The 12,547-nt window shown below is 37.0% G+C and overlaps 1 protein-coding gene across 5 annotated transcripts in view; it reads left to right on the top strand.

Annotated features, from left to right (window-relative positions):
* The window catches only part of Hltf (helicase like transcription factor), a 95,768-nt gene that overhangs the window by 51,613 nt on the left and 31,608 nt on the right, over positions 1 to 12,547 (top strand). For all 5 annotated transcript variants that reach the window (XM_006993817.4, XM_006993816.4, XM_042278988.2 and 2 more), the window contains 3 exons: positions 404 to 542; positions 3,332 to 3,467; positions 5,519 to 5,698. In XM_006993817.4, coding sequence (XP_006993879.1) covers positions 404 to 542; positions 3,332 to 3,467; positions 5,519 to 5,698 — 455 coding nt within the window. The remainder of the gene's footprint in view (positions 1 to 403; positions 543 to 3,331; positions 3,468 to 5,518; positions 5,699 to 12,547) is intronic.

Below are 12,547 nucleotides of genomic sequence, written 5' to 3'. Positions count from 1 at the left end.
TAGTTAAAAATCTCAATGTTGAAAGAACATTGCCATTTGTATAAAAGAAAGCATTGTTGTTACACTGAAAAATTTCTTACAAGGGATGGCTTTTCTGTCACTGTTTCATTGTGTGTAAAATGGTTCTGTGTATTATGCATGATTCTTAGCTTGGAGTAGGAGCTAGCTGCTTCTTAGTGGTACTTCAAACAACATATTTAGTATCTTGTTCCTTGGTGTTCTTAGCTGTAAAACAGAGGTAATATTCTAGGCTTTTTGGTGTTCACTAATTGTCTTTGGAGTACTTAACAGTGCCAGGTACCTAGTAAGAATTAGTAGAGAGATCAGAACTACTATTATTTAACAAACATTTAAATACTGTGTTATTTTACTGTGCTTTTTGAATATTAAACCTCTATTTCAGAATAAAGATGACAGTACATTGCATAGCATAAAATGGCTAAGAGTGATCCTGGATGAAGGACATGCCATACGAAATCCAAATGCTCAGCAGACAAAAGCTGTACTTGACTTAGAGGCAGAAAGAAGATGGGTATTGACAGGTAATTTTAGCTTTCAGGATTTTTTAAAAATTTTATTTAAATTTTGTGTGTCTTGTGTTCACGTGTATGTGGGCATGTATTTGTGTGCAAGTGCACATCCAAATATGTGTGCATTCCTGTGGAAGCTTTTAAGTGTCAGGCATCTTTGGATCATCCTCCACCTATTCAGTGAGGCATGGTCTCTTAGTTGAACCCAGAGCTCACAGTATCCAGCTAGCTTTAGGAATCCTATCTTCATTCCAAGCACCGGGATTACAGGCAGGCTGCAGTACACACCTAGAACTTAAGTGGATTCTGTGGATCCAACTCCTGTCCTATCATAGTTGTGTGACAAACACTTTATCTGTTGAGCTATCTTGCAGCCCTTATTTTTTTTCATTAGGTTTTTGAATTGATGCCTAAATATTATTTATGTTCATGGATCTTAATGTGGTATGATAGCTCATTGTATCATATTCAAATTAGGGTAATTATATTTATATCCTCATTTAATTTTATAGTAACATCATTCAAAATTATTTCTTCTAGCTTTTAGAATATGTATAGTGCATTATTTTTCAATCATTATCCTACTACTGTGCAGTGTAACAGCAGAACTTATTTTTGCAGCCATGCTATACCTTTATAACCATTGAGCAGTCTTTCCCTTTCTTTCTCCTCCACTATTCTTCTCAGCCTCTGGTAACCACTATTTTCTTTCACTCTTTAAGAGGTCAATTTCAGATTTTTTTAAAAAAAATTACGTGTGTGTGTGTGTATGTGTGTGTGTGTGTGTGTGTGTGTTTATGTGTGTGTAGATTAGAGAACGTGTAGATTTGGTGACAATCTTGGTTGTTAGTCTTCACCTTTTTCTTGAGATAGGGTCTACTACAGATTCCAGGTTAGCTGGTCTGTGAGCTTCCATGAATTCTCCTGTCTCTGCCTCTCACCTTGTTGTAGGAGCCCTGAGGTTATAGATGCATGGTACTGTTTCTGCATTTGTATGGTTTCTGAGCATTTGAATGAATTCAAATCCAAAATTGCTGGATACAAAATCAACATCCAAAGTTCACTATCATTTGTATGTAACAATGATGACTATAATTTTACAAAATAGAGCTACTAGAGATTATTTGCTGCTGCTCAAGCATACCCTTAGTTGTCAACAATTTCTTGATACATGTTGCTTAAATGTGTCAGATTTTTCTGATACTATTGATGGTCAATGTTGTTTGAATCTTAGATGGTCTTTTTTTTTTTTTTTTTTTTTTTTTTGGTTTTTCGAGACAGGGTTTCTCTGTGTAGCTTTGCGCCTTTCCTGGATCTCGCTCTGTAGACCAGTCTGGCCTCGAACTCACAGAGATCCGCCTGCCTCTGCCTCCCGAGTGCTGGGATTAAAGGTGTGCGCCACCACCGCCCCACCTTAGATGGCTTTTTAGTAAAAAACTCAGAGCCAGATATCAGGGTGAAAGGTGAAAGATCAGAGAAGCAGAACAGCCAGCCACTAGTTCTTACCTCTATGAAATCCTCAGCCTAAAACGAGTGAGTTCCTGTTTCCTTATACCATTTTATACCTTTTCTCTGTCCTGCCATATTACTTCCTCGAATTAAAGACATATGCTTTCCAAGCAAAGGCATGAGATCTCAAATGCTGGAATTAAAGGTGTGTGCCACCACTGCCTGACCTCTATGTCTAATCTAGTGGCTGGTGCTGTCCTCTGATCCTCAGGCAAATTTATTAGGACACACAATATATCACCACAGGCCAAATTAATCATTTATATAAAGAGACAGAATCTATCAAGTGACTTTTCAATCATGGATAAGATGGCTTTCCCCTTTTCTTGGTGCTCTTGTAATTCTCTTACACTTGCCTAGACATAGAGGCAATGCATTCTCCCATGACTTCCATTATGTCCACTATTTTTTCTTTAAAACTTAGAAATGAGGAGATATAGTGTCATGAGTGCTCAAAGGTAAGCACTGGAGAAACCAGGACTGTTAATCAGCAGAGTTGTCTCCTCAATGGAGAAAATTAATACCTGTTTTCCACCCAGAGGGTTGGGAGTAGATGCTGTTAATAACTTGGTGACCTTTGCTATCTGCAGAGCCAAACCTCACTCAAAGCCCCCAGAATGTTTATCCCAGACTCTCCCTCCCTAGACCTTTATCTTTATCTTTGTTTGTCAGTCAATAAGAACTATCCTTAGGAGAGATGTGACATGTGACTTATAGCCTGCTGACCTCCATCTCTGTCAGAATCCACACTAGATCCTAGGCCCTTAAAGCTATAGAGTTCATCTTCATGGTCACAAGTGCTTTGCAAAAGAGTTTCAATGTAGTCATACTTGAAGCTTTATTGTGCACATGGGGTTGGGATGGTTGTTACCAGGAAACTTTCCTAAAATTACAGTGTATTTAAATATGTCTATAATCACCTGGTGTCACAACTCCAGAAGTTTTGACCCAGCACTGGCTAAGTCTTACCCAAGTTTTATTCTTACCTCACCCTGGTTGTTTTCCTGCTGGCCTGTGGTGCTTGCAGGGACCCCCACACACTAATAGCAAGACTGAGGAGATAGCTCAGTGTTTAAACATTTGCCATGTTTAAGTGTATGAGGATCTGAGTCAGTGTGTACCTAGTACATTGTCTAATTCAACTATTGTTTGTCTCATTGGGCCAGGTGAATATTCTGGCTAACGAGCTATAACTCAGTTCTTGCCTAGCATGTGTGATCCCTAGCACCACAAAATCAGTTTAACTTTGTAGAGGTATAATGGTTTCCTTCTCTGTTTTTTTTTTTTTTTAGGTACTCCTATCCAGAATTCTTTAAAGGACTTGTGGTCTCTTCTGTCCTTTTTAAAACTTAAACCATTTATTGATAGAGAATGGTGGCATAGAACAATACAGCGTCCTGTTACAATGGGAGATGAGGGAGGACTTAGGTAAGTAAGTTTATGATAGCTGATATATTAGCGATAGTTACTGCAACTAATTGCCACTTCCATTACCATTTTCACTTATCTCTTAACTTTAGTCTGCAAAGCACACAATTGTCAGTGCCACTGGCTCTTAAAACATAGTATCTTGTGTCGTCAGGGGATAAAGGTTTCTGTTTGTGCACTTTTTCCCCATTTTAGCAAAACTGAAAGGAAAGGCAGAGCTTTATGGTCATTGTATATGGCTGTTACCCCAAAGCTATGACAAACAGGTTCAACAATGATAGGAAAAGCTATATCCTTTGGTGATTCACTATGCATTTATGGTGATATTTTATTTGTGCTGAAATGTGATTTTATTTGTATGTTAATAAAGTTGCCTGGGGATCAGAGCTAAGAGCAAGCCATTTAGCTATAGAGTTCATCTTCATGGTCACATGTGCTTTGCAAAAGAGTTTCAATGTAGACTTCTGTCTGGCGGTGGTAGCACATGCCCTTAATCTGATCACATGGCAGGCAGAGTCTATGTGTGTTCAAGGATACAGCCAAGCGTGACCAGAACCTTTAATCTCAGTAGGAACCATAGAGATCTGGAGGTCTGTATAGACAGGCAGTGAAGAGGAAGTCATGTGGTTGGGTTTAGAACCAATGAGAAGGCAAAACAGAAAGGCAATAAAAAGACAGGACATAGGAAGAAGGTCTCTCTCTCTCAGGGGAAGGACGGCAGCGAGTGGTAAGATAAGGTGGTCTTAGCTCTTGGCTACTGCTCTGATCTCTGGGCTTTTAACTCTTTATTTGGCTCTGTGTTTCTTATTTAATAAGACCATTTAGAATTACATCTACATGCATTATATTTTGATAACTTACAGTTCTTTTATAGAGGCATTTGGTGTGGTATATACACTGTGCATAGTGTACAGTGATCTCAAGTTTTAATGAACATTTCATATGGTTGATTTGGGTGGGTATTGCTAAAAAGGTAAGAAAGGAATGAAAACATTGATAGGTATTTTGCCACATACTTGACTGCTGTGGTTCTAAGCAGTAATTGTCTAAACAGGATTTGGGACTCAATGGTGGGTCATAGAATCATTATAAAGGTGGCAGTCAGCATGGAAAAAGAAACAGATGTAATAGAGAATATGAAAAATACCAGAGTACATTCTCCAAGTGAAGATATATGATTTATATGTATTGAATATTTATTTGTTATGGGTAGATACAGTCAAATGTATTTCTGACTGAGAGTTAAAGTGAAAGTGATTGAAAATGTAAACTTATGTCAGCTGTCAAAACTGGTCACACAATTCCTGTTTATGCTGTATTTAGTCTAAGTTAAAAATTGTGCATTTTATTATTATAATTAGCCGGGCAGTGGTGGCGCACGCCTTTAATCCCAGCACTCGGGAGGCAGAGCCAGGCGGATCTCTGTGAGTTCGAGGCCAGCCTGGGCTACCAAGTGAGTTCCAGGAAAGGCGCAAAGCTACACAGAGAAACCCTGTCTCGAAAAAAACCAAAAAAAAAAAAAAAAAAAAAAAAAATTATTATTATAATTATTATTATGTTTTTATTTTTCAGTTAATTAATTTGTAAAAAGTTGATTTGATTTTCATACCTTTTCATATTATTTTATATGGGATTTTTTTTTTTAACTCAAGAAGAGGATCTTCCTCCTATCTGCACTCTATGTAATAAAATACCTTAAACTCAATAGCTGCTTAGTAAGAATACAAATATTGTGTATTGAGTGTTATAATTGATAAGAAAGTAGTTGAGGAATAAAAGTGTCAATGATAACAACAAAACTAGAAAAGCTTTGGAAAAGTAAGTACATAGTAAAAGATGATAAGTGTTGTGCTGAGGCACAATTTCATTTTTTTGGTAATTATTTTTTGTTTATATAATATTCTTATGATTATAAAAGCCTAAATAAAGGATTTTTTAAAAACCATTTAATTTACTAAAGTTATAAATCAATAAATTCCTGCTTTTTTTCCTTTCTGCTCACCTGATTTAGAAATAAAGAGTTATCTAATTGCTTGTTTTACTTTGAGTAGGCGTTTACAGTCCTTAATTAAAAATATCACACTTCGAAGAACAAAGACAAGCAAAATTAAAGGGAAACCTGTTTTGGAGTTACCAGAAAGGAAAGTATTTATTCAGCACATTACACTTTCAGAAGAAGAGAGAAAGATTTATCAGTCTGTTAAAAATGAAGGCAAAGCTACCATTGGAAGGTATGGAAACAAAATGCTATGTTTAATTTTTGGATTTTCCTGCTTTCTTAGCCTCTTGTTAGCTGAATTACAGTTTTTAGACATTTTTTAGCCATTAAGTATGAAATATATTGAAAATTACTTTTCTTCTGTGGCTTATGCTTTAAATTTTTCTTTTTAAAAAATAGTTGATGAATGAAACGAAAGTATAACTTATCACATAAGTAATTTCTTGGGCTTGTAAAAAATTAAAGCTTATTTACAATATTGATTTTGGTCAGTGGTCAGAGGAACTTGCTTACTTCATTTCTGAGTGTCATGGGAGTAGACACACACAGGGCAGGGGCATGCTCCCAACTTGGTTTTATACTTGTTTTCTGTTTGACATACTCCTGAACCACATCTTGTTTTTTTTTGTCTATATATGTATCAACTTTTCAGTGAAGTCTTCCCTTACTAGCCTATAGAAACAACTTTAGTATTTCCTGATTCCTTCCCTCTGCGTTCCTCATGCCCCATAAGACTTATATTTTTAAACTGCCTGCTTCATTTTATTGTAAATGTAAACTCATTTTAATCTATTTGTATCCCAGTATATATGAATGTTAGGTACTTAGTAATTTTGCTTGAAATAGTTTGAGAAGAAATTTCACTTAGCTCTGCCAGGATTTGGAACTTGGAAATCTCCATTTTTTTCCCTTTATCTTTCTTATTAAATCTGCTTTGTGCCTACCTCAATAAAGTACCTCTGTTATGAAGAATCTCCAGTTTACAGTCTCCTTTTATCTTTGTCTTTTTCTGATCCCTGTGGGCAGTTGACAGCTGATAATGCTTTTGCTAGAATTATTCATTCACTTTCTGATTCCTAATTTTTTTTGTCATCATTTCCTATTCCTAGATTTCTACATATTGTTGCAAGTCATGGTGATGTATTACCCATGTTTGTAATACTACACAGAGTTGCAAATTCAAATTTTTACTTCAACTTCCTACCAACTTCCTCTGTAGATACCCTTGCCTCACAGTGCACTGATTACATTCCTTAGTTTCTTCTCAAGTATTTGGGCAAAGGATTAAGAACAGAAATTAATACTGAAAATTGGTGCCTAGAAGTCAGATTGTTGCTTTGATAAACCTGACCAAGTGGCTTCTAAGTCTTTGGAATTTGTGAGAAAGTTGTGAAAGAGTTTGAAACTTCGGGCTAGAAAAGCTAGAATGTTCTAAGCAGAGTGTAATGAGCTAGCCATTCTGGTGGGAATTTAAACAAGAATGCTGAGAACAGTGGAGGCTCAGTTTATGAAATTTCAGAGGGAAACAAGCACTATATTGGTCACTTGGTATGTTTTGTTTTTTCTGTTGCAGCAGTAAAATGTAGTAACAACACCACTTAAGGGAAAGGAGGTTTACTTTGCTCACAGTTTGAGGTTATTGTCTACCACTACAGAGGAAGCCACAGTGTCAGCACTCTGGGCAACTTGTCTCATTGCATCTACAGCTAGGAAGCAGAGTAACAAATGTTTGCACTCTGTTTTCTTTCTTTTTAAATACTGTTCAGGATCCCAGCCTAGGGAACAGTGTCTACCCACACTGAGCTTATCTTCCCCACACTTAGCCTGATCTGTGTACTTTCTCATAGACATGACCAGAGGCTTGATTCCTAAGTGATTCTAGATTTTATCATGTTGACAGTTGAGATTAACCACCACACTGGGCTAAAGGCTATTTGTGTTATATTCTGGCCAAGAATCTGGCAACATTTTCCTCCTATCCTGAGAAGGTAATGGAATTAAAAGGTAATTAATTAATTTATTTGGCTGAGGAAGTTTCAGGATAGAATAGTTCACTGCTGTTATCTAGGTCTGCAGTGAAAAAGAGCAACAAATGGGCAGAACAATATTTAGAATTGTATAATTTCGTGAGATAAAAAGCCATAAGCAATTTAAAAGTTTTAGGCAAGGCATATGTTGAGTAAAGCATGTATAATTAAATGGGATTAAATCAATGTAACGTCATTATAGAAGAACCTCTTTGTCTGCATTGGAACAACTGGAAAGGTACCCTGAGGGCAGGATCCCACCTATCCAGTACTCTGCCTTAATGAAAGTCAAATTCAGTTGAAAAGAGAGGTTCTGAACTCAGAATGCCACTGAGCGTTCCCACAGGCGATAGTAAGAAGACCTAGGCAAGTGTTTCTCTGTTGTCCTTGGAGGCACCCAGAGGCCAGTGCAGTGAGGCTAAACTACTTCTCATGCGGGCAACAGAATTTGGCAGTGTTGTCAAGGTACTAATGATCCAGCAAAGAATGATACATGAGTGAAGGCCCAATGAAGTGATTAGAAATCACTGAGGTAAAAACAGCATGTAGCGGGATTAGATTCTTCACAACAAGGCCTGAGAGACCACTGTGAAGGCCCGAGTTACAATGATGGAAGTCCCAGGATGTTGGATACCTGGACAATGGGATGTCCATCAAGGAAAAGCAGGGAATAGAGGCAGCCCAAGTTGAGACTGTGTGTGCTGCAGCAGGCAGAAATATAGGGGCAAAGCTATCTGAGCCCTTAGAAACCCAGATGATGTGTTATCTGGCTACTTCCTGTTGGCATGGGACAACATGGAGAGGGGTAGAGGGTGTCAGTGGGCTCATGCTCAGTGAGACTTATAGATGAGAAGCATGTTGTTAACTGCCATCCTGGAGACCTCAGAATTCTATTCCTGGAGGAAGTGGAGAAAGCAAGTTGCTAGGAGAAAAAAAAAAAAAAAGATTATCATTACTGGCCCTATGAACAGGGCTAGCCATGGGAAAATTGAAGACTGCCGGAAAGAATGGAATGGAGATGTGCTCTAGTTGTATTTACAAAGTTCTTCAGACAATTTGTGGAGTGACTCGATATGAGTTTTCCACCAGGCCAGATTCCTTGATACAGTAGCAGCAGTCTTTCCCCAGGAACATGCAGGTTTCTATAAAACATCTAGAACACATTTACACCTTGGTGTCTTAGCAAAGGCTATGACTTTGGGTTAAAAGGCATGGCTATTTTTCCTATGTCTAGAGAGCATGATAGATGTTTTAGCCCAGGGAAACACAACTTTAAGTCTATACTTAGAAGATAACCAAAGGAAATTTAAAATCTTAAGCTTATGACTGAATAGTAAATTGTTAAAATCAATCCATGTGAGTCTATTTAATGGGTAATAGGGATTTATTAAGATATAAATTGAGGAAATACACTTATGAATACAGAACCAAGTAAACTGCTGAAGTCCTCTGTTCTGACTGGGAATGAATCTGCCTCAGAGTTTCATCACACCAGGAAGCAGGCAGTAGGGAGAAGGGGCTCGTGACCTTTCTCCCTTTTAAGAGGTCACATACAACAGCAAGAAGCACTGCCTCTTTCTGGCCCTATAGCCCAAGGTCATGGGCAGGGAAAATACCACTACATTTCCCCTTTTTGTCTAAATAAGAAAGTTCTAAACTTAATGCAAATTATATACAATAAGAATGATTGTCAAGTATTACCCAGGAAAAACAAAGAGTAATAACATAAACAAAAATGGTACTACAACCTAAAAGAGTAACATCAAACAAGAAACACATGCTAAATGTCCAGAACATAGGTGAGTGGCAAATTACCAAGGTTACTACAGTATCTGTCTTATCCTGAAGATTCTATCTCTAGTACTTAATATGTCCTAGCTAAGATATGAGAAGATTGTAGCTATAACTATCTAGTCTTCAGCTCCATCAAAGACCTGATAATGAACATAATAATACCTGAGAAAACAGAAAATGGAAACAATTTTCAAAAATCTTCTGAGAATAGAGACAGCTGGCTGCCTGGACAGTCACCTAAAGTTTCTCAGCATTGTTGGGGCATCCAGTTTAGCTACAGGCCTAGAATATCTGACAGACCATTTTCAGAAACAGTAATTTTGAAATACCATCTTACCTTGTCTTGGCAGAGTTTTGTAGTCACTTTTCCTTGTGTCCCACTCATCCGGAAAGGACAGCATTCATACAGTCAGCAGTTGAGGCAAGAGCAATTCTTTGCCCAGCAGGCCATTTTTTTTTTTTTTTTTTTTTTTTTTTGCCAAGAAGACAACAAATTTCCAAATAGAAATGTCTTAGAAGCCTAACATTCTCTTGGGATCAGATCTGTGCTACCAAGAGAAATGTGTCTCACATCTACAGATCTAAGTTATCAGAACATTTAAATGCCATATTCTCTAGGTCTATGATGTGTTTGAAGATCCATCTGACATTTGTTTCGGTAAATCTGGAGAACCTAACTAACATAACTATGCAAATAACAAGCATGGGTGACTATAAATCTGTAAGTCTTCTCTATCTAAATAACCTAAGATCTAAGGCTTCACATTAACAAGGTAAACAGTCTCTAAGCAGATGTCCATATAAATAAGGACAATGACCTCAAAATTATGATAATACACAAAATATCTTAAACAGAGATAGAAATATATAATGCAATATGCAATGTGGCAACAGTATCCTTAATGTGTATCGATATCACAGATATTTCAAACAGGAGTAAAAATATATGTACAATACAACAAATATACTTTTGTATTTGTATAAATATACAAGTTATCTTAAATAGGAATATAAGAATAGTTTACATTTGTATCAAATATACAAGAATCTATGTCAGCACAAATTACTAGTATACCTATCCATTCCCCCTCTTCTTTCCAAGGAGAATACTGAGTCAAGATTTTATTTTTCCACCCCCAACCCTATAATCATCCATCCACAACCCTGAGAAAAATAAAACGTGTAACACGAATCTTACATGGTCTTATTAATTAAAAAACCTGGAGCCAGATATTGGGTTAAAAGTGAGAGGTCAGATAAGCAGAAAAATGCCAGCCATGTTCTTAACTGCTAGGAAATCCCCAGCCAAAAAGAGCTACTTCCTGTGTGCTCACACTTATATCCTTTCTGTGCCCTGCCATCTCACTTCCTCTTTCTATCCAGCTTCATCACTTCCTCTTTCTGCCCAGCTCTATCACTTCCTGTCTGTCTATCCAGACCTCCAGATCTCTATGGTTAACTAGTTCTGGTAATTAAAGGCATGTGCCACCACACCTGGCTCTGTTTTCAGTGTGGCCTTAAACTCATAGAGATCGGGATGAATCTCTTCCTCCCAAATGCTAGAATTAAAGGCATGTTCTACCATTGCCCGACTTCTGTGCTTAACATAGTGGCTGGCTTTATCCTCTGATCTACAGATAAGCTTTATTAGGGTGCACAAATAAAATATTGCCACATTTCCCTTTTTTTGTGTCTAAAATAAAAAATATAACTAATATAAGAAAAAACTATATACAATGAGTGCAATAACTGTATACTATATATACAGGCAAAAAATATATCAACAATGTCTAGTCCATTTGCACTTGACAAATTCTGTGAAAATATTCCATTGTCTATCCTATTTTGGTGAGTCCAAAATGTACCTAATTCACTTTCTATCATAACTTATATTAACAACCAAAAACTATCTTTTGATGTCTTTCAAACTTATACACTTTACACCTCTTAGTGAGTTTCTTTTCTGAAATTGTTAACAAGAAAACTACAACTATAACTATCTAATCTTCAACTCCCTCAGAGACCTGAGAAGGAAATAATATTACCTAGTTAAACAGGAAGTGCAAGCAAGCAACTTCCAAAGAATGTGAATTATGACAGCAACAGCTAGCTTCCTGGAAAAGTTACCCAAGGTTCCTCTGCTACATTGGGGCATCCATTCTTCAGCCTACAGTCTTAGCATATCTGACAGACTCATCTGTGAAGCAGGATTTTCTAAAGAGCTTTCCTACCTTGTCTTGGAAAGAATCAGCAGTCCTTTCTTTTTTGTCCTGCTTGTCCAATTTGAACAGCATACCGTCAGTAGTTGAGACAAGGGCATTTTCTTGCCCAGTGGCTAACTTTTGCCACAAAGAAAGTATACTCCATATGGAGTTTCTTCAGTGGCCATCATCTTCTTTGAAGTAGATTGGTGCTACCAGGAGCAGACATGTGTCATAGTCATTAAAAAAAAAAAAAGGAAAAAAAATCTATGCTATTAAAACATCTTAAATGACATATTCTGCAGATCTCTAAAGTATTTGAAGATGACCTGTCTATCTAAAATGTATTTCTGCTTGACACTGAAAACATACCTTTGGGTTACATTCTGCTGGTAGTAGAGTTTGACTGTAAAAAGAACAAGTAGGACATTTCCTTATAATTTATTTGGCTTGTTGTCAGGTTATGGAAAAATCCTTTTTTAAACCCTTACTGTTGACATGTTTTTGAAATTCTGAGGCCTCCAGCACATTTCCTATCAATAGCTTAGCAATCTCATCATTATTTTGTACTACAGGTCCTGGCAGACCCATATAGGATGGGATGTGAGTTATATATAAGGGATAAGTCCTATTTCTGATTATATCTTGTAATTGAATAAATGGTAAAGTTAATTCTGACTCATCAGGGATAAATTCTGCTGTATGTAAGACCACTCTTTTATCATAGAGTGTCAATAACTATGTTGAAAGGTTCCAAAAAATCCATTAATACCATCAGAATAGCATATAATTCCTATTTTGGACTGAATTATAAGGACTTTGAACCACTTAAGTTTATGATTTGTAACCTGCCTTTCCTTGACTGTTTGCATCTATATAAAGTGTAGGGGCTCCATATATGGGTGTTTCCCATACAGTGTGAAGCAGGATCCAGTTAGCTCTCTTTATATTTAATTCTATCACTTTGGGGATGTTTGTTGTTAATCTCTCCCCAAAAAATGCTGCAGGTTCTTTGCCAAGGTTCACTTTCTGCCCATAACTTGCCAATTTCATCATTTT

This window comes from Peromyscus maniculatus, chromosome 6 (genome assembly GCF_049852395.1).
Source record: "Peromyscus maniculatus bairdii isolate BWxNUB_F1_BW_parent chromosome 6, HU_Pman_BW_mat_3.1, whole genome shotgun sequence".
Classification (NCBI taxonomy): Eukaryota; Metazoa; Chordata; class Mammalia; order Rodentia; family Cricetidae; genus Peromyscus; species Peromyscus maniculatus.
Note: the sequence above shows the minus strand (reverse complement) of the source record. Positions and strands in the feature narration are given on the sequence as shown.